Genomic DNA, 26,520 nt, shown 5'->3' with positions numbered 1-26,520 from the left:
TGGGATGAAAAAGGCCAAGAGAAAGAGGGCAAGCGGGAGGTGGTGGTAACGTTCGCCTTTATTAAGTAACAGATGCTCAGGAGCCCTGGAACAGGGTTTTCAGACAGCAGATATGTTCCCTGGGGAACCTCCCCACCACCAGTTGCACCTCGTTTCACAAAGCATCCCTACTCCGAACTCCATGTGGATAAATAGACTTTCTTCAAATAATCCATAAAACAATTTCCTCCCACCCGCAAACAAAGTTACAGTATATATACACACATATAAAAAAAGTTGTACGGACAGATGGGCAGCAAATTATGAACAGTATAGAAAAAACAGGGCAAAGATCCCTTGGCCTGGAGGGGAGAGAACTACTAGCAGGTGCTAAGACTCTCCATGGATCATGCCATTAGCTACCAGGGTTTCAGCCCAGCAGCCTCCCATCCCCAGCCCAGCCCAGCCAGTACTCCCTGCAGCCCACCCCCCAGGACTCAGTCCACCTCCACTGACAAAGTGAAGCCACAGCATCTCAGTGTTCCAGAAGTCTCGCTTCCTCTTACTAAAGCACAAAACTTCCCACATGCTGGACGCAAATCTGGGAAAATGTGAAGTAACTCTGAGGTTGCCACAGGTAAGGGGCTTCTGTATTTTAGGAAACACAGTGTGAGAGCCACTTAAGAGAAGAAAAAGTAGGACAAGGTGATCCACCCTCCAAAATAGGATCACTAAATAGGCTAGGAAGCTTCAAACAGGCATCAAAACCCACCCAAACCCGAGTTGTTCTGCACACTTAGGATACCAGCTCAAAGCAGAAATGTCTGCCAGAGAAACCCCTACACTGATTGGAAACACAACCTCCCTGATGCCAGAAGACCCCATGCAAACTGAGACAAGCCCCCATCTTTTTCCCCTCATTCTGGAAGCAGCTCAAGCTCTCATGCCCCTCTGCAGAAGCTGGATACATGTAGAAGCTTCTTGCAAGACAGCTCAAGTTCTGATTTTGCAGGACGAATCGGGCTGTACGGGCCTGACTGGGACAGGATGAGGTTGGGCTGCTGCCCTGTTTAAGTGCCTCCAGCCAGTGACACTGAGCACACACTGGTGCAAACAGTGATGCCCGTCTGTCAATGGCTGGTTTCCACATTTGCACATGTGAGAGGGAAACCACATTGCACTTCTTTGGAGAGATGCAACAAGAAAGGCAGAGAGAAAGAGGGCAAACCGTTCCCTCCCTGTCCCCAGTCCGTCTTCCCCTCCTGAAAAGTGACATGTGATTCAACACCTGCAAGACAAACTGCTCTGAAGAGCAATTGTAACAGAGCTGGGAGACACACCCTGAACCAGTGCCTCCCAGTCCCTGCAGGACTTCAGCAGCTGTTGAGCAGTTTAACAGAAGGAGAAACACCTGAAGTTCTAGGATTGGGAGTTCAGTAAAATTAAAAAAACCTCTGTTTCTAAAAATTGTTTCTGCATCAACAAAAAGGCACCAGAGCAGCATTCACTCTTCACGCCGAATGCAGGGCGCTGCACGTCCAACTCTGCTGCCACCCAGCACCAGAAGACTAGGGATGCCCCAGACTTCTACAAGGCTCTGCCTGTTGCAGACTGCCACAAACCCAGCCTCCTGCCAAAAAACAGAGGCAGCTATCACAGGAAGGAGACACGTGAAGCAGAGAAGGGAAATCTGCTGCATCATTCCCTATGTTTTTGTAAAGCCACAAACACTCCTATAAAAAAAACCTGTATAAAAACTGTAGAGAAATTTGTCAGGCAGTACTGGCCCCAAGTGATACTTCCAGAGCACCTCTGTAAGTTGGGTCTAAGGGGCTTCAGTTTCCTGACACACAGCTCAAGGAAAGTTGGTGCCTTCCCCCTCTCTCTCAGAACAGCCCCAGAAACCAGCAGCCCCGCGGGGTTCCTCTACCCTCCCCAAAGGTTTCTTTCCACTGAAGTGTTCAGGAAGGGAACAAGATGCCCCTGAGGACAGACACAGGATGTGCCACTTCTCTATCCCTTGGGCTTGTGGGCTCCTGCCCTGGGTTGGGGCAGCGCTTCCCAACGGCCCCAGGCATGGTCGTGAAAACCACAACTAGACAGATTCCTGCTGCAGTGCCTGAGAACAAGCAAGGGGGCTAATAAAACTAAACCTGGGGCAAAGTAAAAAACAAACCAAAACAAAACCCTCCCTCCCTTTCCCACCCATCACGATCCCATCGGCACAGCCCTAACCTAGCACTTTTTTATTTTAAGCTCCAGAAAGGAAGTCCACGCTGACAGTCGACCAGGCTGTCTTCGCGCAAGGTGGCCCCATGCCAGCGTTAGGAGGCAGCGATGGCCGTGCCCCCGCTCAGCTTGACGATCATCTGCTGGCAGTCGTTGCAGGAGCGCTTGTCCCCCACCTTCTCCAGGGTGCGGGCGGCCTCAGCCAGCAGGACCGCTCGCTGGCCTGGGGAGGAGAGGAAGGAGAGGGGGAGGTGGCGGCAGGCCAACAGGATGGCTGTGGCTCGCTCCCTCTGGCCTGGCAGCGTGTCCAGTTCACCTACAGGTAAAGAGAAAGAAAGCTCACGATGGAGCTTCCACCTGCGTGACAAAACCCTGCCATGCAGGCTCTTGACTGGCACCAGTGAGCACCGGCATTACTGGCTGGCATCTCACATCTGGGAGGGTGCCCTGTGGGGGACACCCTGTGGACACCGAAGCAGCTGCTTTAGGCTAGCAGAGAACAGTCTGAGCTGGAGTCAGGCAGGGACTGGCAATCCTGTCTTCTACAAAGACAGTCCCTTTCACTTCACTTCCTAGGGCTCATCCCAGCACACACATCTTGCCCAGTTCCTTAAACACCCAAGAGATTTTATAACCAGCACCACATCTCTTGGCACTCCCCTTCAGGATTCCTGGCATTCTTCTGCACCGACCACCCCAAACTCCAGCCTGCCAAGTTTTGTGCACGCGTGGCTGCATCAAGGCAAATGTTTTCCAGCCTGTTTGCCAACACCTCCAGCCCAGGTCTGGCAGCTCACGTTAGCCAGCTTGTAGAGAGCGTGGCAGAAGCATCACTGTGAGCCATAGGCTGACAGGAGCTTGTTATCCTGAGCCTCAGACATGGGGAAGAGGCTGCAGGTTGCTGCTACGCCCCCCCACCTTGCCCAAGCACTGCCCCTCCCCAGCCCCACAGGTAGTGGGTTGCTGCCTGGGCCCCAGGGCTGACCTTGCTTGCTGCTCTGGGGTGTGCGTCGTCTCAAACTGTGCTCTAGCAGCTGGTGGGTGCGGGTAGGGCTGGCACCTGCCATCAGGCGCACGGTGGCCTCATGGAGGAAGACCTGGAAGGGAAGGCAGGATTGTTGGGGGGGAGGATGAGAGGCAGGCTGCCATAGGGGTGATGCTGCAGCTGAACTCACATCATCCCTCAGCCACCACATTTTGAGAGCGGAGTGCTGACACCTTGACAAGAAGAGACCCACTTCCCCACAGCTCCCTGATCTTCCCACCTGTCTCTGGGAAATTCGCAGGTCAGGGCAACCGTGAAGAGAGGGGGAAAAAGCTTTTGACACATAACTGAGTGGCCTGGAAAGGGAGAGGAACAAGAGCAACGAACAGGGTAGAAAATGGGAGAACAAGCCCTAGCACTGTGGCCTAGGCAGGCATCTCACCCCAGGCTGCTAGGGCAGTGCTCTGATAACAGCATCAGACTTTGAAATCGAGAGCTGGACAATACCAAGACAACTCTCTTGTCCAAGTCTAAGACTACATCTCCTCTATAGAGACTTAGAACTAGACAGACTAAACAACAGAATGAGGGGAAAACCCCCAGAGAAGCAGCTGGTGCTCTACAGGTGCAGAAGGCATCTGACACCGCAGCTACCCACAGGGCCAACATGGCCCTCCTTGCACACTACCTGGAGGGACTGATGAGGTCTGAAGCCATGTTAAGGGACAGGATGCCATGGTATTTGCTTGGCAATACCACCGTGCTGATGGTTTTCTAGGTAAGAAACTAAGGTGGACACCTCCCCACATGCACCAGACTCCCATGGGAGGCCCTTTATCACCCACCAAATAAAAGTACGGAGGCTGCTGGTGGCAGACCACCCTACCCCAGGTGTCCAAACTGCTCAAGTCCACACACCCTCCACATTTCCAAGTGCTGCAGCTTTCCCATCATCCCCCCAGGAAAGACTACAGCTAAGCTGGAAGGCAGAGCAGACAGGGAAAGCAAGCCGTCACCTTGCGATAGGCAGGCCTGAAGCCGTGGGCCAGCTTGCGCAGACTGCCGAGGTCACGCTGGAAGCCCGTCAGCTCAGGGGCTGAGGCGTGGTAGGTCTCACCCAGGGCCTGGCTGGCGTTCGCCTGCTTCTGCCACAGGCTGGTGCGGAGAGAGAGCAGCAAGTCACAGGCCAGCAGCTGGATCATCTGCAAGAGCCAGGGTATCCGGGCACACGTGCTTATTAACACAAGCCATCAGATGGGTGCCATTTGCTACACAGTTGCTGATACAGCCCATGGGAAGGTGGCCGCAGCACCTCCTGACCCCTGGGGGAGTTCCCCAGCCCTCCCAGCCAAGTCATCCTACCACAATGCACCAAAGGGAGCAGGACTCTGCCTTCTGCCCAAGTGCCAGGCTGTGCCCAAGGAGCTGCTGTCCCCTCCAGGAGGGCCAACACCTCTGGCAAGGCTGACCCCAACCCCACTTCAGACAAGATGTGCCATGGGGATATTCCACCAGCAATGCCCCAGCCTTCTGCAAAGGCTTTTCTGCCCAAATGGTGATACTAACTAGAGGGAAACAGCAAACACAGCCTTGCTACCTGGAGAGACAACAAAGGCAGTCTTGACACAGCCCACAGTGGCTGCTCAAATCCCTTTTCCCCATCTGCTGCTGCCCCCTAGCATCACTCGCTGTCCCGGTTGCTCTCAGGGGACTCTTATCTGCACTGTCAAAGTGGAGAGTGCCTCTGTACTGCACTGCAGAAACATTGCACAGTTACTGCCACAACATGCAATGCAACTACAATGCACTACAGCTGCCACCCAGGAGCGACAGAAGGGATCAGAACTGTGTCCCATATGCCACGAAGAGAAGATCCAGCTTTAGGTAAACCTGGAAAGAAGAGAAGCAAACCCCACACAAACTAAGGAATAGCATGGCACAGTCCCACTTTTGCGGAGGAGGGTTCAAACACTCGTGAGTGCTGCCTGAAACAGAGTATATTTGACTTAATGAGGTCCTGCTTTACAGGTGTCAGCAACTTCATTTGGAGGAAAGGAGATGGATGCTTCCCACGGGCCAAATCCAAAGCGGTCAAAGCACCAGAAAGGGGTGACATCTACTGGCAGGAGAAGAGCGAGAGCTCGGCTATCTGAGACCATGCCCAGGGAGACAACGTTGTACTTGCAGCTCTGCTCCTCCATAAAGCAGAGGCAAAAAGATGTCAGTGCCCTCTGCAAGGAAAGGGAGGAAGTTTCCCCTCTACTCCCATGAGACACAGGATGGATATAGAGAACGCAGATACAACAGTGTAACACAGAAGTGATACACTTGCAGCAAGACCAACCTTACAACCAAGACAGACCATGTATTATCCAGGGGCTTATAACTCTTACGTTGTTGAGGATGGTGCTAGAGCCGCCACTGCTCATGTTGAGGCTGTTCCATAAATGACTGCTGGCCCTCTCACAGTGACCCAGGGAGCTCTGCTGTCCATCTGCCTTCCCAGACAATGAGGCCTGCATGGCTTTACACACATAGAAGGTGGCTTTCACCAGGGCATTCCTGAAAGAGAAAGAGCACACTGCTTTCAAGTGGTACCATGTCATGCTGTCACAGGGCAGCCCCAGGAGCTGAGCTCAAGCAGCAACCAGCATCAGCTTTCACCCTCCCATCCTTGCGAGCAGAGATATCATCATCTCTTAGACAGAAGATGGAAATTGTTTCTCACCTACACAGACTGCACAGAGAAATGGAAGGAAACTGGCAAAGGTGCTTTAGTGCAAAAGAACCAAGATGGGGACACCAGCCTTTCCATCAGTGTGTGAGTTTTGTTGTTTGACTTTGGCAGGCAGGAAGCTGTGCAATTAGAACAAAGCCAAAAGACAACCCTGAAGAAGTAATTCTGATACCTCCAGTCCACAGTTCTAATACCAGTCTTCAAGCCCTGACCTACACATGAACTGCTGAGCACATTCTCATGTTGTGTTACTGCGTCCCAGAGCACAAGAGGCATGCAACTCCAGAGCACAGGTAGGGGTAGCCCTACAGAACAGCATCAGGGGAAGAGCCACCTTGTTTAGAAGGAGCAGGGTCTGAAAGTTGTGCGAGGTCTACGTACTCTGACATCTCCAGGGATTTTGGCATGCGCTCCACTTCTGCAAAATGAGACCTCACAGCTGCATCGTTCCCTCTGAGCCAACCGATTGCCATAGCCACTGCTGCTGACCACCATCTGCACACCACGTCGGGGCCTGTGAAACAGAATCATAAGCTGCAGCCCAGGAGAGGATACCCGGCTCCTTACCACTTGTGGAGAAGCAGGCAGGGGTCACATGCCCTTGCCAGTGCCTTCCCCCAAGAGAGATGCTAATGAGCCCAAACTGATCCCACTGGAATGCAGCCATCTGGGTAAACACTGAAATGTGCTGCAAGAACATAAAGGAACTTAGTAGCAGGCAAACAGTCTAATCTGATTCCAAGCAGAGTTCTGGATGTAGTTTATATCTCATCAACAAGAATTTACTCCGTCTACCTGTCTAGAAACCTGTTGACTTCCTTCCCAACAAGGATCTCCACTCACCACCCCAAAACAACAACTCCATTCCTATATACCATGCCTTGGCACTAATCACCATCAAGCCAGTAATTCAGGTTCCCTATATAATAACCCCCATTATTTAACATCCCCCCAAAAACTTCCCAAAGCCTACCTAGGACCAAAGGACATATGCTCTGCTACTCTGACCTGCTTTGAAATTTCATGACAATGTTGACCCAAACACTGACTTCCCTTCATACCAGAAAAATTTCCTAGAAAAAGAAATATCTAGTTTTCCTTCTGTGTTTGCTCTACACATTTTAGGTACAGCACAGTTAAATCTGTGTCTAAAGCTCCAGCAGCATCCCAGTGAGCCAGGTGCTAACTGTACCAACAGCAAGACAAATACTCCAGCAGCCTACTACCAGCCAAGCCGATGAGCACACCGCTCGGGGGAGTCTACAGCTCTCATCGTCATACTAAATATACACCAAGGTATCAAACCAAGCACCTCCCAATGCATGCTCAAAGCTTGCCTACAGCAGGGACTGCAGGTCTCTGGAGATTGAGGAATATACATGACAGCTGCTGTGAAAGTGAAGTCAACCTGTATTTGGTCCAATAGGTAATTAAATGGAAAAAAACCCTTCCTGTACCTCAACTGCAACACTGCTATGTTTGTTTATATGTTACACCCTTCCTCTCACTTTGCATTGCCAGGAGAAAGCTTTCAGTGAGGGCACGGGATTCAGCTTGGAACATAGCCAGTAATACAAACATCAGCAGTCCCACCTGGGCACCCAGTGGTACAGCAACACAGCCAAACGTACAAGCCTTCCCAATCACCCTCTTCCAGTCTGAGCTGCCACACCACATTGCAGTGTGCTGCTCCTCAGCAACCAAGTCCCACTCCCAGGACTGCATTTCTCCTTGCCTGGAGTTTGACAGGTAGCGGGGCAGAGGGGGAAGACATGTCAGCAGTAGTTCCTGCAGCTGGGAGAGCTTCAGTTCTGTTGGACTTACCCAGGGCAGACTTGAGCACGGAACTGCTGGCAAAGGGTGGGGCTCCACTTCCCATTGAGTCCAAGAAAGAGTTGAGCAATTTCAGGTACTCCATGGCACCGGAGAACTCGCTGAAACGAGAAGCAAGGCAGACCTTTGCTATGCTGTCAAACAGGAGATACCAAAGCCTGAAGGTGTTTCTCATCAGTCACAAGGCAGTTTTAAACAGTGTTGACCCACTAAGCCTGCAAAAAGTTCAAGCTCTGTAAGTAACACAACACTGAAGAGACCTCCCTAAAGATAGCGAGAAGTAGCCTTACATTTCCCTGTGCAAGGAGAGCAGCGCAGAAGTGGAGTCAACCCCAGGGCTCTCACCTCAGCTACAGAGATGCTGGAACTTACTGTGGACTGTGTGCCATGGACATTTGCTCTTCAGTTAAGGGACAGGGGAGCAGGCTGTACTCAAGTCCTTAAAGGTGGTATCACTCTCATGGAAGGGACTAAGAAGCAGCTTAAAGCATGTAATACATATTTGAAGTGAGAGAGGATCTGTATCAGCAACCCAAATCCTACAAATACTAAACAGAAGCCACCAGCACCCCCTCCAGTGTCCTGAATCTGCTGACAGACATGACATATGTTACGAGTTGATTACAGGCTCCTTTTCAATCACTGCCTCCAAGACAGGCTGAACTACACTTCTGAAAGTGACTGTTTGCATATATGTAAATATGAATGCAAGTGACAACATCTTCATAGCACTGGTCAGAGAAAGTAGCATATGGATCAACAGTCTAATTTCCTGGAACATGCCACAGAGGAAGATCTTGAGCTCCTACCCCTAGAGGGGGACAAAAAGGCTTGCTGATTCAATAAAGCTAGGTCTTCCTAAAAGGAGACAAGACTCCTGCAAGTATACTGACAATCCACCTCACTTATACCAATCCTGCTTCCTTCTTTCATCATCAACAGCAGCCTCTGGTTACAAGCGTTTGTATTGTGCAAGCAGACTGAAATGCTGCTTGTTCTCTGCAACAATGCTAGAAAACAGATATAAGATTGGAAAAAAAAGCTAAATGTGCAATATTTTCCCTACAAAGGTAGGGAAAACCAGGTTATCTTCTCATTTCAGCTTTTACCCACACTTTTTGGGGACAGGATCTTTACCGAGCTTCCCACATATTTACATAGCATTTGCCTGGCACCAGCATTTCTGGAGACCAGCTAGAAACAGTGCAGAATCACTGGCAAAGGCTGAGGCTCCACTTCCCATGGAGCCCAGGAAAGAGCTGGACATGTTCCAGTAGAAAAAGCTGCTCCGATTCTCACCTATTGGTCCCTTTCATTTGGTCAGAGAGCTTAGAAGCAATGACAATTTCAGCCAACATCATCTCTCCCTCTCTGACCACATGTCAGTTTGATTTTTCACTGCTGGTAAATGTGGCACTTCAGTTAGGAGAACACTCATGCATAATGTAGCAGGCTGGTGGGGTCACTGACATGCCAGACTTTCACACTCGTAGAGCCCTGGACATATGTTCTGGTGTATACAAGTGGTAGACGCACACTAATTTTAGTGCTCCTGAACATTAAACTTTGCCACAGCAGAGGAAGTGCCATCCATCCCGTCCAGGAATCAACCAGTACTATGTGAGCCAATACCAGAAATCCTTACCACGCCCGGGTTCACCTTTGATTTCGGAGGTTTTAAGACAAAAGGGCAGAGCTCACCCTTTTAATAAGCTGTGGTGGTCAGACTTACATGGCCATTTCAAGTCTTTAATTAGGACTAACCACTCAATTTTCCCCAGAGTGCTCAATCAACTGCTAATGAGCTCTGCCTCAGAGCCTGCAGCTGCGGTAAGCAGTCCCCAGCATGGCACTCAAAACTTACCATGGCTCCTCCTCCTCTTGTCCTGATATCTCTTTCCTAGTCTGAGGCTTCACAAGTGAATCCACTGCTCGCTCTAGCAGGTTCTCACAAAACGCCTGATGAACTTGTGCAATAGGATCCGCTAGAGAAGAATAAAAAAACCCCAAACTGTTTCACTTGCATATGGTGATAGCCACCTCCTGATACAAAAAGCATCAAAATGTAGGTGCAAAAGGAAGAGCAGTAGAGGGAAACTCTTGAGGAATTCATGCTAAGATTTCTAAAGACTAAGTTTTCAGGGTCTTTTTAAGCCTTTAATCCATTTCCATTTATAAAGCTGCAGCCCTTGGCCAAACATCTCTCTGGCACTTCAGCCACTCAGCAAAAGAGTGATGACACTGCTCTGCAGAGGATAAACCTTGGTCACACCAAAGTCACCCCCCAGGCATTCAGGGCCACATCCAGGTTGTGTGCCAGCACGTGAAGGACACAAGCGGGATGACAGAACACAGTATACAAAGGGAAGAAAGCCAGCTCCTGCAGGTGGAGGAAACATGTCTCAGCTCCACAGCTCCTCTTGCCCATCAAGACCACATGCAGTCATACAAGAGCACATTCTCAAACAAGACACCCACTTTTGTCCCAGAGCTGGAGAGACTCCCATGCTTGAAGCAGTGGGAGGCCATGCACTCAGGACACCAGTGGCTCTCACCAGGATTCCTTTGGGTGCAGTACAGGCTCTCCTTTGCAGCAGACTTCACCGTCCAGCTGCGCTCCACAAAAAACTTCTGTCCTAGGGGATGGCACAGCCAACGCAACGAGTCAGGAATGGCACTCCTCTCTGAGCTGCACAGGCTTTGAGCCTGGCTTAGAAAGTAGCTCTGAGGAAAGAAGAGGCTAAGATTAAGAACAGCATCCAGGGAAAGAGACACACCACCGAGAACAAATGTCATACCATAATTACAGTTCATATCACAATTGCAGGCTATATTTTAATTGTAGTGCTACCAGATGCCCTGAGCTACAGCAATGTCAGCTTGCAGGCCTTCCCAGAGCTCTGCTTGGAGGTGTGAAGGGAGAGGAGACAACGAACTCACCGCTAGGAAGCCAAGTTTTCCTCCACAGCGGGTTTTCAAGCCAACTGCAGCTGTGAGGTGGATTTCTGCCATTGTGCTGGGTGGGATCTTTTCTTCTGCGCACTCGGCCAGATTCACAGCACACAGGGCCATGTGCAAGCCTGAGTAAGCTGAGCTGGAGGGAAGTTTACCTGCAGCAGAAGGGAAAGGAAAAGTGTTAACTTTTAATGCAGTAGTACCAGCTACTAAATACTACCATGACTTGCAGGGCCTACTTTGCCAGGCAACAGTACAACCATAACCAAATCTTTCCTCCACAGACACCAAGGTTGGCATGCACAGTTTTGCTTCTGCAAGAAAGCTGTGAATAGCTAAACAAGTTAGAATAAAATCAGCAGCAAATTTTGTCTCACTCTATTAATCACTATCTTAAACTGAACTCATTTGCAGTCCACACCTGTACCTACACTTATGCCTATCTGCATGTCTGCAATTCACACAGCATGATTAGGCAGAAGGAAGTTCAGCTTGGATTTCTGATGTGCTGGGAGCCTATTAATATTGAAAATCGGTTTGCCAAGGAAATGGCAAAAACAACCATTCACAAGGAACATTCAAGCACTTCCTTAGTACATGCGCACACACCCAGGTTTTGAAAGAATATCAACACCAACTGGCAATCTGCACTCTACACAGCTCTGGAAATTTATATTCTTCCAGCAATTACCCCCAGTCTTGGCTGCCACATCAAGTTCCCAAGTGGCAGAGATGAAACAAGCCCTTAATAGCAGCAAAAAGTGACTGGACTCAATGAACTGCTGCTTGGGAAAGATTCTCAGCCACCTCTGCAGACTCAGGAACATATAACTTGAGATACTGCTGTTGCTTTGGCCATTCTTACAGAGCTCTCCTATTGCATGAGCCTGTGTTTCAGTAAGTGGCTTCTGAAATCTGCTGAGCTGATTTCCAGCAGCAGCCCTCCCAGAGGAAGGAGGCTGTAGTGCTCTCTCTGTGTCCCCCAGGATCAGATCTGAGCCACCTCATTTGGCAAAACAAGCACAGCAGATCTGCCACCTCTGCTCCTACCTGTTATGTGGAGCTGATGGAGCTTGTGATATGCTAGAGCTGCATCCCGAGCACTGGTCTTGGCCTCATCCTCAAAGCCTGCAGTAGCCTCCCTGGCCCGCCACTGATGAGAAGTCCTCTTCAGTAGCCACCGCACCAGCGCCAGTTTCTGCAGGCTATAGCGGATCACGTTCCAGGACAGGCTGCAGGCCAAGTCCAGGCGGGAAGCTGGCAGTGCTCGGCCAAGTACCGACAGGCAAGTCTGCAGGTTTGATGCAGCTGCAGCAAAATCCCCCTGCAAGTAACAGGACAAAAAGTTCAACAACTGGAAGCACCATCAGAGAGACACTTCGGGACCTCCTCGGCATCGAGCAAGACAAACTGATGCGCAAGCTAAGACAAGATCTTTAGCTGAGGGAAGTCAACACAGTCCTAGTAAACACGAAGGCAATTTACACCAGCTTCAAATCTGGCCCTACACATATCTTTCCACACATGGCTCTGATCCAGCACTGCCTGCAAAACACATTGGCACTAGGTGAAAGAAGGTTCCTGCCTTCTAAAACCACATGGAAGTTTCAGGGTCCCCATATCAAAAGTCAAATGCTGCCTCAACAATTCAGAAGAATTCCAAGAGGCTGGAGGACAGTAGACAAACACACACAGCAGAGGACAGATTCTGGACAAAAACCAAGACCTTGCCGCCAAAGATTGCTACAAGATGCAGCAGCAAGGAACAAGAGCAGAAGTTAGGAGCCTCTTTCAATGCTGATGTCTATGTCTTGCTAGTTTAGACTGAGGGAGGATGGCAATCCACCCAAGACAACCTAGCACCAGCTCCTCTGAAACCAGACAGAATAATCCACTCAAGGAACACCATGCTCTTGCAAGTGCCAAGCCACTGCCTCACTAGGCCACATTTACCCACATCCCTTCCTAGAAGATGTGTTTGGCGCAAAACAACAAGTCAACTTTACCCGTGCCAAATCCAGGTCTGCTTGCTTACGATGCCTCCAGAATGTGACCGATGACCTTGAGTGCAGCCGGGTCACTGGCTCTCCATGCACAAGGAGCTTTATGAACACGCTCAGTACAATCACTCCATTCACGAGCCACAGGATCAGCGTGGGCATCATCCAGCCAAACCAACCACCTGCATCTGCAATGGACATCCCAAAAGGAAAGTTAAAAGTTAATCTGGACACTGAAAGCCTAGCAACAGGATGAGCACAGACCCAGAAGGATGTCCTGCTATGCTTGCCACATGTGGTATCAATTTTTGCAGACTGCATTTAATCAGGAAACACCTGTATCAACAGCCCTTCATCCAAACTCCAAGCCACAACATTCCCAACTAAACAAAAATAGTTATTTTTACAAGACTGGTTCATAAAAAAACTGAGTCAGCACTTAGTTTTCCTGGAGTACCTTGTATTCTGATTTTTCTATCAGACACACCCATGGGTACTCAATACTTCAGTGTCATTTTCTAGTTTTAATTAAGTTTACAAAGCGACACCGAGGAAGTGTATTTACCAGTCAGGGAAATGACAGCATGCCAAGAGAATCCTCTGCCCTCCCCTAAGCTGCTGTACTCTAAACTATGAATATTATGGAATAAGCGTATTGAACAAGACAGTTGCAAGACCATACAGCAACAGTGTTTGTGAAGTAATTCTTTGCCTACAACTTTATTATTAAGTTACAAAAATCAGTCCGTTACCTTAAAAACAAATATAAGATGAACATGCCTCAAAGACTGGGGAGGACAGGAGGACGCCCTTTACCCTGAACTACTTTTCAAGGGTCTATCTGGAGAGCCCAGGCTGCTGGGCAACAAACAGGTGCCCCATCTGCCTCACCACACTGAGGAACAGTTGGTTTTGTGCAAGAAGAACACTGGATACAAATGCAAACTGGAACCATGTCCAAGCGCTCTTGGCTGGCTCTCCTCCCATGCCCAGCCCTGCAGTTATCACCCCTCCCCAAGCATTAAACAAAGGTCATACAACTCCCTGAATACACAAAACACCCTACTGAATCACACCGACAGTCCACCTCGTGACCTACAGCCGCCACAGCTGGAGATGGTCTTTAAGGAGACCATGTAAGCCTGGCCACTTTCTGTGATCCAAACTATTCTAGTTTGTTACCTGACTCAATGGTCAGCACATTCCTGCCAGAGCCGTGGCGCACCAGGCTGTCAGACTCTGCAGCTCCTCGGGCGTCCAGGAGGGATGTCAGAGGATTGAAGGAAAGGCAAAGGAATGTGAGAGCACAGAGGAGTATTCGAGAGCGATCCACCATACCAAGGGCTACAGGAGGAGAGTCAGGCTCATCTTTAACCTTCAAAGGAATAGGAGTGGAGAGAAAACTAAGAGAAGGAAAAAACTGCTTTCCATTCTGTGGAACAAAAAATGCTTATTCCAAGGGAGGGGTAGGTAAGAAGGAGAAACAGAACATGTTTTAACACTTGCTTTTAAGATCACGATCAGAAAGAACTCCAGTGAAGGCTCCCCTAGCTTAATAAGATAAGGCTGAAGTATTTGAGTGCCTTCACCTTCCTTCTGCTCCCAGTCATCTCAGTTATCATTAACTGGATCTCTGGTTTAGGCTAGGATTAACCTTTGCTGCCCTTACTCTTTTGGGGATCTCCCAGAAGACCCACCACTTCTGTGATATCCACAAAACAAACCTGTCAGTCAAAGACAGCTAACCACTTTCTGTTACTGTGGTTACTTAGAGTCTCATTAACCACAACTGATGTCATCATCCATTTCCAAGTTCTGCTTTATTCACTGGACATATATATCCCTGGAAAGCCATGGGCTCTTTGGGTCATGCACTGTCAGTCCACAGAGACTCTACAGGGGCTGAAGGCTAAGTACAGTTCTAGCAGCTAAGGTATAGCTCCAATAATACAGCTCAGGGAGTAGTCTCAGTCATTTAAGAAAAGATAAAACACACCCATGCACCTTCCTCATCCTTACAGAGGATCTCTGACCCCTACAGATCTGCTTGCCAGGTGTCTGCTGGTTCCACTCTTGAGAATTAGGAGAATTTAAGTTCTGGCCCTTATACACCCCTTAAGTATGTGCCTTGAATTTGACAGCTGAAGACACAAATACCTTGGCATCATCAAGGAGTGGGCTTCCGGGCTCTGAATCAATGGAATATGGAGAGAAGCCAGCCTGGGATCCTGAGTCAGAGGCTGGAGGAGACATCAGCAGCACATTCTGGTTGAAGTCGTCTATCTTCAGATCCACATCATTGTCAACCAGACTGCTTAGGTCAATGCCCTTCAACAGCTCTGCAAGAATCAGAGTGCATTATGTACACATTTCTGTACCCTGTCAGTGTTGCTCAGATTGGCTCTGTCACCTGGAGTAACACTGGCCACTACCAATGCAACACGCATGTTATCTGACAAGGATAAGAAAACTGCAAGAGGCATCCTACATTCATGCTGACTGTCCCTCACACACACCCCACCCCCACCCCCCCCCAACTTACTGTTTTTTTGGTTAGCCAGCTTCAGAACCATGTTCTCCTGTCTCAACTTATGGTTGGCCTGCTGTAGGTACTTAATGTAATCAATGGCTTTTCTCAAGACTCCAGACTTGTGCATCTGCCAGGAATTAAGACATACAGGAAGCAGTTTAGATGAAGAGTGTCAAAGGGTCACCCTTGCTTGTAGGGATACCACCACACTTGGCATCATGCGGTGACAGAAAGAAAAGGGTGTAAAGGACCACTCAGCAGCTGCAAAGAAACTAATAGCAGGGCACAGTTTGTGGGCAAGGTATCAGACTTTGAAAGACACACAAGGGCTGAGGTGTCTCAAAGATCTTATAAAAATAGTACAATGGAAACAGATTAACATCCAAATCACAATAGACTTCACATCTAGGTTTCAGCCAGAAAAAGTCCTTTGAAAGTACCATAATTTTGAAATGAAGTGGCTCTCTTCTGGGATGAAACAAGCTGCTGTCAACCATTGTTCACTGTTTAATTCTGAGACAAGTGGTTGTCTCCTTGTCTCACTCCCTTGGCCATCCCCATGAAAATACTTGCTTCCAGCAGCAGTGGACAAATTTAGCTTGTAAACACAAGCCCAAAGTACTATGAAGCCATTGCACATTACCAACATTTTAAAACATAAGCTTCCAATTCCACCCAGGAACAGGAGGTGACTTCATTAGCGCACGTATTTGTACAGAGACCACGCAAGGTATCAAGACTACTACTCTGTGCTCTGTCAACATGCAGTAAAGTGAACAGACATTTCTTGCACATGGTGCAAGAAAGCTTCTAATATTTGAGGAATCAGGAGTTTTTACAACTCTATCTGAAGGAAACAAATTCCAAAGCTCTGTAAACTCTCATCCCTGCTGCAGTCACACAGAAAAGCAAGCTTAATTTAAAGCAAGCTCTGGTTTGGCAGAGTTATCAAAACATCTACTTAGATATTCTACCTAGAGGGCCCATTTAAGTTAGACCTAATGTAAGAACAAACACATAAGGTATAGCTTATTTCAAGAAACAGTACCACTAGCATAGTGAAATAAACATTTTACAGGTGACCGTTCCTGAATACAATTATCAACCCTTCCATCGCCAAGTGTTTCTCACCAGTCTTACCCCAATACATGTGTGCGTGCTACTAACAGTCATATGTACCCAACTGCTTCATTTGGTAGAGCAACAAGCATGTGAAGACAAAGTATTTATGACACTAGATTTGCTCTTATTCCACATCTTTACCTTGGCATCTGTCCCCATGACAAGGTCCTTCAGCTCAATGATCTTGTCATTTATGGATGACCGGTACCGCTTTTCAATAATGTTGTGAGTTGTTCTCCTCTCTCCTTCTTTAGGTGGCTCTGGTTGCTTGACACCCCCAGGAACTTGTTTTATAGGCACCTTTTCTTGTCCCACCATCACTGGCATTGTTGTCAAAATGGTCCCATTGCTCCCAACGAGAGTCTAAAAAGACCATGCGTAACAAGTGTCATGAGCAATCGGCCAATTCAGTAATGTTTATAATGGTAAAAGAAAAAGGATTAAAGAAAAGAAGAATCAGGAAAAGTTTGTACAGCTCAGAAAAGAAGAGATACGACAACTTCCTCACATCTTCTGAGCTGGCACGAACATGGGCACAGCAGCACAGGAAAAATCTGCCACTCTGCCTGCAACACTGGTCACTGTGGAGTAAGAACATCTCTTGTTCTCCAAGGGCATCAACGCTGTTCCACCAGTACCATCTCTTGTTCTCCAAGGGCATCAACGCTGTTCCACCAGTACCATGCTCTGTTCATCCACTAAATAGAGAAAGAGACCAAGGCTCCTCCTTGCTTCTGTAATTCTTACACCCCAAATGTCCACATCCATCTTTTATGTGGGCAAATAAAGTCATCAAATCAGCAACAGGCAATGCTACTTCCAAACTGGTAACAGCAGTGGCAGAAAGGACCTGACTTTGAAAAAATAAACCTTGGCTTGAGCAATGAAGTTGATGTGAATTTGATTAAATTGAAAAAAATAGATCCATAAGCTACAAAAAAAGGCCTTAAGATGAGGAACTAAGGCAATGAGTGGCATACACTGGCATGAAAAGCTCAAACTTGGACATCTAGATGTAGTACAGACCATCTACACCAAACAAAAGCAGTATGTACTCTGCAATAAAAGATGATGAATCCCACCAGAACAGTTGCACAGAGGGGCTTCTAGGACAGTTGGAGTAAGGAAAATTTAGGCTGCTTAACCCAGCAAAACAAGACTGAGAAGGGTACATGTGTTCTCTAAAGTACACCAAGGATCGGGGAAGTGGTTATGGAGAGGAAGAGTTATTTCTGTCAAAAGACAGACTAACACAAACGAGAATAATCTAGCCACGAGCAACTTCAGGAACAATTTCAACTCTGAAATACATCTTCTACCTGGGATATTAGAAATGAACCTCGTTTCATTTCAAGCTGGAACTTGACAAATAAGTGAACTTAAGTCCTACATTTTTCCTTGGCTAATTTCCACAAAATTTGAATGTGTTCAAAATGCTTTACAGATTTTTTCTCAGACAGACACAATCATGTAAGCCTCATCTCAGTATGAAAATGTCATCTAAAAGCAATCAGGTTGAAGATTTTAGCTTGGCTGTTAACAAGTATATAAGAAGCTTACTGTCCTGTGCAAAAGAAGTCAAATTAAGTCTAGACTTGCAAGTTTATCTCCCCCAGTAAGTATTTGAACAGAGATCTGTTTGGAACCAAATCTACCACTAAACCATGTCTCTAAGTGCCATGTCTACAGATGTCTGTTCAGAAAGTAAGAGATCATAATAAATGCGTCTTTGGGGGCAAAAGTTTCTCAGAGTTGATAAGAAGTGGAGGCCATGAAGCACAGCTGCCATCTCCAATGATTATACTGAATCCTCACTGCAAATGCCCTCTGAAAAGTAACTTAATTAGTTTTCACATTCAACATACTGCTATTAGACATTACGGGGAGGGAAAAGACAGTTCCACAGGTATTGGGACTGAGTTTGATTTCAGTTTCAAGTATCTTTTAGAGGTTAAAAACTGGTTGGAATTTTTAGGTCATACTCCTCTCCTTGTAACGCCAGAAAAAGGTAAACAGAAACGTGCCCTTGGTCTTTGCTTACTAGCCATGTGGGAGGCTGCCAAAAAAGTAAAATCTGTGTGCTTAGCCTTGGCAGAAGTAGAGTATTACTCACTCTGGACGTGTTTAGGGCAGCCCTCAAAAACCCTCCTGTTTGCACCACTGCAAAATACTAAGGCCCAAATCTCTTCCTTGCATAATGGGGAAAGGACATCAGTGAGGACAGAGAAGGAGAACATCCACATGGTACCTGCAGAGCTGTGGTCTGAATGGGAGCAGTGAGTGCTGTCAGCGCTGGGTTCTGTACTGCAGCCATAACGGGATTACCATCTGCTTTCAGGGTTGTCAAGACAAGGGAGTCCGTTTTTATGATCTGAGGTTGGACCAGAACCTAGGTTGAAAAGAGTTATGGGTGAAGGGAGAGTAGGCACATATTTCTCTGCTGATCTCAGTAGCCAGAAATCAAGCGATGCAGAGTTGTAACTTTTTATCTCAGTGGTTGGCAGAAACAAGGGCAAGTATTTCTTTCACCTTGCACCCTGCATCAGCTGGATGTTTTTTGTTGGCCCCTGATGCAAACTCTGACCATGAGACAGTCTGAACAACTCTGGAGGGAGGGGAGCGAAGGGAACACCAAGACATTGGTTTTCAAACCAGTCACCAGAAGTAAATGAGCATGTAAAAACACAAAAGAGCTGATGGAAAAGCTCCCTTCTGCTCTCCAGCTACATCTATAATTAGCTCTCTACAATAACTGGTTGAGTACTCAGAGTCTAACATGGCTAGGACAGCCTGCTTTGGCAAACACCTGTAGTAGCTTCCCTCCCCTCCAATTTCACTGAAAGAAATATGAATATCCATGAATAATACAAATAACCATGAATATCAAACAGACTAACACCAACTGTAAGTTATTTTGCCATAACACAGCTTGCTCTTATTTTTTCAAATACCTTGTTGACTCTCAAATGCAGAGAACACCATAGATGGCACAGTACAACTGTACCAGAGCAACTCTGTCATATTGAGACAGTCCCCTAGCCATAAACACTTTTATCTAATACAAAGACACAAGATCTTTTCACTCTTGTGTAGGTTTTAAAATCACGTGACTTCGTAGCAGCAAAAAGATCGAAGGAACTATAGCAGAACAGTTGGAAAAAAAAAAATCTGGTATCACACAGCCCTCATAAGACATGGTAGAGGTGGTGGACTTGCAAGGAAGCAGGCAAAAGTCAAAGAATGCTTGTTCAAGTAAGGTTTCCCATCCGGTTTGGCAGCACTAAATTAAAAATAATATTTCAGACCAACTTTAGTTATGCGGGTGTTTTAGTGAAAACGGTTTCTGAACGTTGCCCACTACTTGAAGTCACATCACAGCTCGCAACAGTGACTCTCACTCATGACACGCATAAAGTGATTCTGGAACACAGGCTGGCTAGAAATACCTCTCGCACAAAAGAAGTCTGTGCAAAAGCAACCGTAGCCAGGACCACCAGCCCTACAAGCTTTGCCACCTTTTCCCTAGCAAGCCAGGGGATCAGACCTGCAAAAGCAATTTCTTCTTCTGCTGGATCCCTGCATCACTCTGCATTTTTACTTACTGGAACTTGCTGGACCTGTGGTGCAGCAACCGTCTGGACCGTAGCTGGCGTTAACGTCTGGATGGTGCCGTTGGCAGCCTGCGTTAGCACTCGCTGGGCCTGCACAGTCTGCACTTGCTGCTGGATGGTAACTGGCTGAACCTGGGAGGATGTAACCAGGCTCTGGACTTGAGGCTGGAGAACTGAAAAGCAGAAGAGATGTCAGGAACAGTCCAGAGACACAGATCTCTGTTCTGGAGCCTGCAAATGCTCCTAGCTTCACTCCTCTTCTTTCCAGAGCTCCTTGGTAGGCAGCATTCATTTAACACATCCCACACATTGGGAAGCTTCCAGCTCCTTTGGTGCCTCTTCAAAGAGGACACTGCACCTAGAATAGCAGCTTTCCAGGAGGCACAGAGGATCAGCTAAGAGAAAATAAAATCAAAAACCTTTGGTCTGATAGCACCGGTCATTACTTCAGTAACATTATGCAGTACATCCAACCAGCACTTGCCCACTCCTACTGATCTTGGTGAACCATAGGATACTATTTATCACATAAAGAATCAACGCCTGCTGAAGAGGATCAAGACAACTGGCATCCACAAAGGATGATCCGGTCATTCCTAAATATCCCTACAAGCGTCTCTGCTCAATGCAAGTACTGCACTATAGAGTTTGGTAGTTAAAATGTGCCTTCATTTCAGACTGTCACATGAGGCAGACCTGAGCTTCAGGACTGGATCTGCCTACTGTCCCTAGTAAGTGGGACGACAGGCTTGCCAACAACCATTTTTTAGACATACTTTTCTCAGGCCTCCCAAGAGCCACAGGAGAGAAGTCCATGACAGAGCAGCAAGAAGATAACTATCTCAAGAGTTCGCACAAGGTCTCATTTGTGACAGTTTCTCATGCTCTCCCAACTCCAAAGCCACATAGGCAGGAGAAGGGATGCCCCACAGGCAGCACCGCAAGCAAAAGATCATCAGGCTTGTCATGGCCGAGGATGCTTTTGGAGTCTGAACACTGACACCGCTTACTGTGAGTGCACCAGGCACACCCATAGCCTGAGCACCTCAACCGGTACCTTGGAAACTCGTAGCCGCGTTCTGGTAGATCACCGGCTGCTGGATAATCCTGGTCTGGGGAGCAGAGCTGAACGTCGGTGTAATCATCACGGCCTGCTGCTGGAGCTGAGGCTGGAGTGGGGGGCGGCGCTGTAGGAGAGGGGCCGACCGCGGAGGGGCCGGAGGTGTTGCCTGCGCCGCTTTGACCGGCAGGCTCTGGAGCTGAGGGGAGGCAGGGGGTGGCGGGAAAGGCTGGAGCTGCACCTGGCTGTACGGCCGCTGCAACTGCGGCTCCAGGGTCCCACCACTGCTGCCACTGCTGCCGCTGCCCTGGAAGTTGCCACACAAATGATCTGAAAACAGATCTGGAAAGTCCCCAGCCTGGTTACTGACAAACTGCAGCATCTCTGTAAAACAGAAGAAAATGCGTTAGGGTCAACTTAGCGCTGAGGGATATGGTGTAGTTGGGAACTGTTTAATGTTGGGTTGATGGTTGGACTGGATGATCTTCAAAGTCTTTTCCAACCTAGACGATTCTGTGATCCAGTGCTATTTTATTGCCCATGCACTTTGACATTTGCCATTATGTCAGGATTTGAATGCTGGTGTGCATGCACAGAAGGGAGCTCAGGGTTCTTCAAAACCTCCAGAGAACATATTGCACCAACCTAACATCTCCACAGAGAAACAAAGAGGTGGCCAGCAGCAAGGCACTGCTGCCGCTGTGCAGCGGGAAAGGCAGGACTCTCCTACGACACTTTTCCAGACTACAGGATCCAAGCACAGACTAGAATTTAGTCTAATATATCTAAAATATTATGAGTCTTATTCTGTCACTGCTCCTGTCAAATCCTTGCAAAAGGAAGAAACCAACACCTCCGCAATTCCAGCACACTATCCTACACGCTCTCCCACTTAACTTTTAAGGTGCTTTTAAGGCCCCTATTCCTCATGCCCCACTGAGTATCTGGAAAACGAAGAAATGGAATAAGAAGTCATCTTAACTTTGTTTTACTTTCAATCATGCGAGAAATTGGGAAAAAAAAACACTAAAGGAAACAACACTTTATAGAACTGTAGCAGGAGAAATCAATGCATGTGTTTAAACCACCAGAATAACTTCTTCTGTTTTGTTTTGGGGTTTTTTTTCCTAGTTTTCCCCTGCCTGCAATCACTGCACAGCAATTTCTCTCCATCCCACCTTCTCCAGGATTTTATCAGCCCACATCAAGAGGCTCCTACTGCAATGCTATAGCTCTCCCCCACAGAGGAAAAAAATTTCACAACCAAGAGATCACTGTTCTTAAGTAAAGCTCCCTCTTCACTCCGTCTAATACCATTTAATTCAATTACACACCTTAAGCTACCTGAATGCTTCCCCCGATCTGTGTGTGGGTGGTGGCGTGAGGAGTCACATATCCTTCCCCACCCCAGGATCTGCCCATGCTGCACTGGCTCTTCCACAACTTTCTGAAAGTCGGGGGTTTTTTTTTTTTTTGGAAGTAGGAAAAAAGGGAGGGGACCCACAAACATAACAGAGGTTTTATAACTAAATAATACATTCAGGTTAGAAAGTAGAAAATAGATTTCTGATTCATAGGAAAAAATATGACAAAGGGGTCCTTACACCAGGAGCTTTCTCATCCACAAATCCAAAGGACATTGCTGCTCTGGTTTATGAAGGGGGTTCGAAGAAGCCACCTTTTCACAAAATGTTTCCGTGGAAGTTGTCCCAGCAGTAAGAGGGCTATTAATTTCCTTCTCTGAAATGCCACCCACATGTTATCCAATTAATTTGTCTGACACTCCTGGGACAGAGCAAAGGGATCATCCTCCAAGCTTCTTGCTTCCTCAAAAAACATATTTGGTCATATTTCTAAGATACTACTCTTCTTCCCTTCTGACAGCAATCTCTCCACACCCTCACACACATTTAAGCATTCATCACGACCATTGCTCTTAAGAATTCAAGTCTGTTGAATGTAGGAGCTTGGGAGATGTATCCTCCTGACCTATTTATAACCTGACGTGAAGTGTGGATGCATGGTTCCCCCCAGCATGGAGCAGTGGCCACCGTCAGAGACCAGCCGGACCAAACCTTTGTCTCTGCTTTTAACTAGATGAATGAAAGATATTTTTTTTAATGCAATGCCTCAGTAAACTTTCACAAAACATTACCAGAGCAAGGAGAGCTGTTTAAAGATTAACACTTCTGCATAACATCTAGATGGATATTAATCAGCTTTTCACCCTCCAACTGACTGCAGCTAATACCATCCCAAATAACCACCAACACTATAAACTTGATAATCCCAACTACATGCTCCTCTAGCTCTTCATTTGATGGCACTGCTATTTCACTATCAGACAGCACTAATGCAAATGGGGAATAAACATAAATCTGACAAGATTTGCTCTGGAAGAGCCATATTTCACATACTGTATTTTAAAGAACACAGATTTAATATCTTATTAAAAAAATACTCTTGCTCTCACAAGTTAAATCACATCTTTATCATAGACTTAACTTTCAATAAATGCAGAAAGTCTAATGATTGATTTTTCAAAATTAGACTGCCAGGAGATCAAACCCGTCTCTTCTAAAGTGCCTAAAAGCTTTCCTAACAGCCACATGAGGAAAATAAAAAAAGCAGTAGAAACAGCAACATCCAAAATCCAAATCCCTCCCTTTTAAAACACCTTCGCCTACACAGAGAACAGAGTGAGTGTCTACACTGACTGTTAGAAGGCTTGGGTGCTTTTGGAGGACAGCTTGCAGTGATAAACCCATCGTCACCAGATCACCCAGTGCCGAAGAGGTCTGTCTCTAACACAAGGTGAGATGTTTTTGCAGAAAACTATCTCAGCCCAGCCCAAGGCTAAAAAAAGTCAACAAGTTATTATGAAACCAAGCCCACTGAGGACTTCTGCTGCTTGTATTAGCCCAGCGCCTGAGTCCCTGGCAGAAAGGCAAGGGCTGGTCTCTAGCTGCCTCTCCCTGGTGACGGCTCAGAGCCTGCAAAGGGGCTGCTCTCCCTCACACTCCTGGAGATGCTGTGGTTTGAGAAACAGAAAGTGGCGGAGATCCCACCTCGACAGAAACACCCCCTCTGCCCCAAACCCAGGCATGGTTCACACCCACGACCAGCTCAGACCTCGCTCTCCTGCGTTACCTGGTGCTGCCATGCCAGCAAGGGAGGTGTCTGCGGCTGGCAGAGGAGCTCACGCTGGGGCAGGAGGTAGAGCCACATGCTTTTAGCTCAGCACCGGGAACCCCCAACCTGGAGCAAGACCCCGGTGAGCACTGGCATCCCAGAGCAATCAGTGCATCTGCCTGACGGACCAGTGTCCTTCCTTCTCTACTACAGAAAATCCAAAGCCATGCAGCAGGCCATGGGGGTCCCTCAGCCTAAAGAGGAGAGAACCACCGAGATCCGCTGACAAGGAGCCTTACAGACCAAATCAAAACCCTTGCAGAATTTCAAATCCCAAGATGAATCCATGTCAGAGCACAAAAAAGCAGGATTGTTATATACCTCCCCCCATTCTACCCTGGAAAATCCACCCTGGGAGCCGGGGAGGAAGCTGAAGCTCTTTCTCCTAAGTTACTCATCGCTCTGAATCACACCTACCCAGGCACACCACAGTTCAGAGCTGGCTCTGGGTTCATTGGAATTAGTCCCTGTTTCCATATGGATTCCGAGAAATCACTACTTAATGGTTTCTTAATGGTGCTTAAACAAGAGCAAACACCACCTTCCATTTGCACCATCAACTTTTCAAGTGATAACTAAGCCCCTTATATCCTCATAAGGTACGTTCTTCTTTTACATATAATAAAGAAAAAAAGAGGGGTATATATTTTGCCCCTACCTACACTGCAAATCAATCACAATTATAAAATTATACAAGTGCTTTTAAGTTTATGTCCTAACCGCTAAACAAGGACGCTTTAGACATCATCCCCCCCAAAACCGAGCTCTGTTTGGGATTACAGCTGAACAGAGCAAGGAAGCTGAGCCAGGGCCCTATCTCCAGCCTACAGCAGAGAGCTCATCGAGAAATTACATTTTAAATATATTTTTAATTGGTGTTCAGGAGCTGTTTGACTAAATAAGGTATTGATACGCAGACGCTTCATTTTGCTGCACTTCGGTGGAAAATGGGGATTGATTTTCTCGTGGGTCTGAGTTCTGCCGCTGATGCGGTGAAGTTTTAAGATGACACGGGGGGGAAAAAAGGGGGATTTAAGCAGTTACACCTGTTTCAGTGAAAGAGGGTGAGGAGGCACAGCCCTCTCCCACAGGCACTCATGGCGGCACAGCTCTGGCAGTCACTCAGCACAGACTTTAAGAGAGCTGCGAACAAACACGAGGGGAACCCCGGGCAGCACCGTTTACCCCGTGGGTCTCAGGCAGGAGGGGGGCGGCAAGGTGATTTCTCCAACCCTCTCCCGTGCCGGCAGCGGCCACAGGTGGGAGGAAAGGCGCGGGGGCTCGGACCCCCACACTTCCCCACTACTTTTTGCGATTACTTCCTCGAGGCCCTCCGGCGTGGGTCAACCCCATGAAAGTGGCTCAAAAGCGCTCGCCAGGCGGAGCTGGCCATCGGCTGCCCGCGCCTCGCGAGGGGACACGCGTGGCCGCTCGCCAGGCGAGCGCTGCCCGGTGGACGCGCCCCGCACCCCCGCCTCTACCCACCTGGCACGGGGGATTCCCCGCTCGCACACACATGCGTCCCGCTGGAAGCCCACACCGCGTGGGAAGCGCACCCCACGCAGCTAAGCCAAGCCGGGGCGGCCGCCCCGCGCTTCCACTTTCCACTCGGGGTGTGTGGCTGGGGGGGGGGCGCAACACCCCACGCAGCGAGATCCAAGATCCCCCCCCATCCCCTTGGGCGGCACCAGCAACCCCGGACCGCCGCGGAGGTACGAGAGCTCCCCCCACCCCGCGTGGGAGAGCCCACGCGCGCCGCCTCCCCACACCTTCCCTTCCCGCGGCGCCCACCGTCGATGTCGCCTAGGGTGAGCTCGTCGCCCAGCTCGGTCAGGCTCTCCATGTTCTCCACGCCCAGCTCGCCGCCCTCCATCGCGCAGGGGCCCGCCGTGGCCGGGCGCACCGGCGCATGAACCCCCGCCGCCACCGCCCCGGGCGCTCAAGCGGAGGGTGCCGGCGAGCGCCGCCGACCCCGCGCCATCTTGGGCCGCCCCGGACCGGCCGGTGGCCCCGCCCCCACCTGCCCGCCGCCCCGGCAGAGGAGCGCGCGCCCCCCGCGGTTTGTTGTCAATGAGACCAGGTCGCCGCCGGCCAATCGGCGGCCGCGGCGGCGCGTGGTGTGATGGCGCGTCAGCGATCAGCAGCTGCGATTAGCATAGGCCGCCCCGCCCTCCTCAATAGAGTATTCATGAGGGGGGCGGGGCGGGCGGGGCGCGAGCTGCGCAGCGCCGAGCGCGGCGGCCGACCGACCCGCGTGGGACTGACTGCGGCGATCGCTGCCCACAGA

The 26,520-nt window shown here is 48.6% G+C and overlaps 1 protein-coding gene across 2 annotated transcripts; it reads right to left on the bottom strand.

Moving 5' to 3' along the window:
- Positions 1-40: 40 nt before the first annotated feature.
- SREBF2 (sterol regulatory element binding transcription factor 2) lies at positions 41-26,242 on the bottom strand. 2 transcript variants are annotated; one of them, XM_074902587.1, is made up of 19 exons: positions 26,025-26,242; positions 21,039-21,425; positions 19,973-20,154; positions 18,614-18,759; positions 16,512-16,734; positions 15,261-15,375; positions 14,876-15,057; positions 13,901-14,093; positions 12,725-12,906; positions 11,769-12,042; positions 10,704-10,873; positions 10,319-10,487; positions 9,628-9,748; positions 7,755-7,864; positions 6,312-6,444; positions 5,587-5,755; positions 4,210-4,395; positions 3,194-3,305; positions 41-2,524 (listed from the first exon to the last, which is right to left on the bottom strand). In XM_074902587.1, the coding sequence occupies exons 1-19, from the start codon at positions 26,104-26,106 to the stop codon at positions 2,304-2,306; spliced, it is 3,357 nt and encodes a 1,118-aa protein (XP_074758688.1). In that variant the 5' UTR covers positions 26,107-26,242; the 3' UTR covers positions 41-2,303. The 2 variants fall into 2 exon arrangements, with proteins under 2 accessions (XP_074758688.1, XP_074758687.1); XM_074902586.1 differs by having other exon boundaries at positions 16,512-16,733; positions 18,619-18,759.
- Positions 26,243-26,520: the final 278 nt, after the last annotated feature.

Source organism: Athene noctua, chromosome 3, assembly GCF_965140245.1.
Source record: "Athene noctua chromosome 3, bAthNoc1.hap1.1, whole genome shotgun sequence".
NCBI lineage: Eukaryota > Metazoa > Chordata > Aves > Strigiformes > Strigidae > Athene > Athene noctua.
This window is presented reverse-complemented; position numbering and strand designations above follow the sequence as displayed.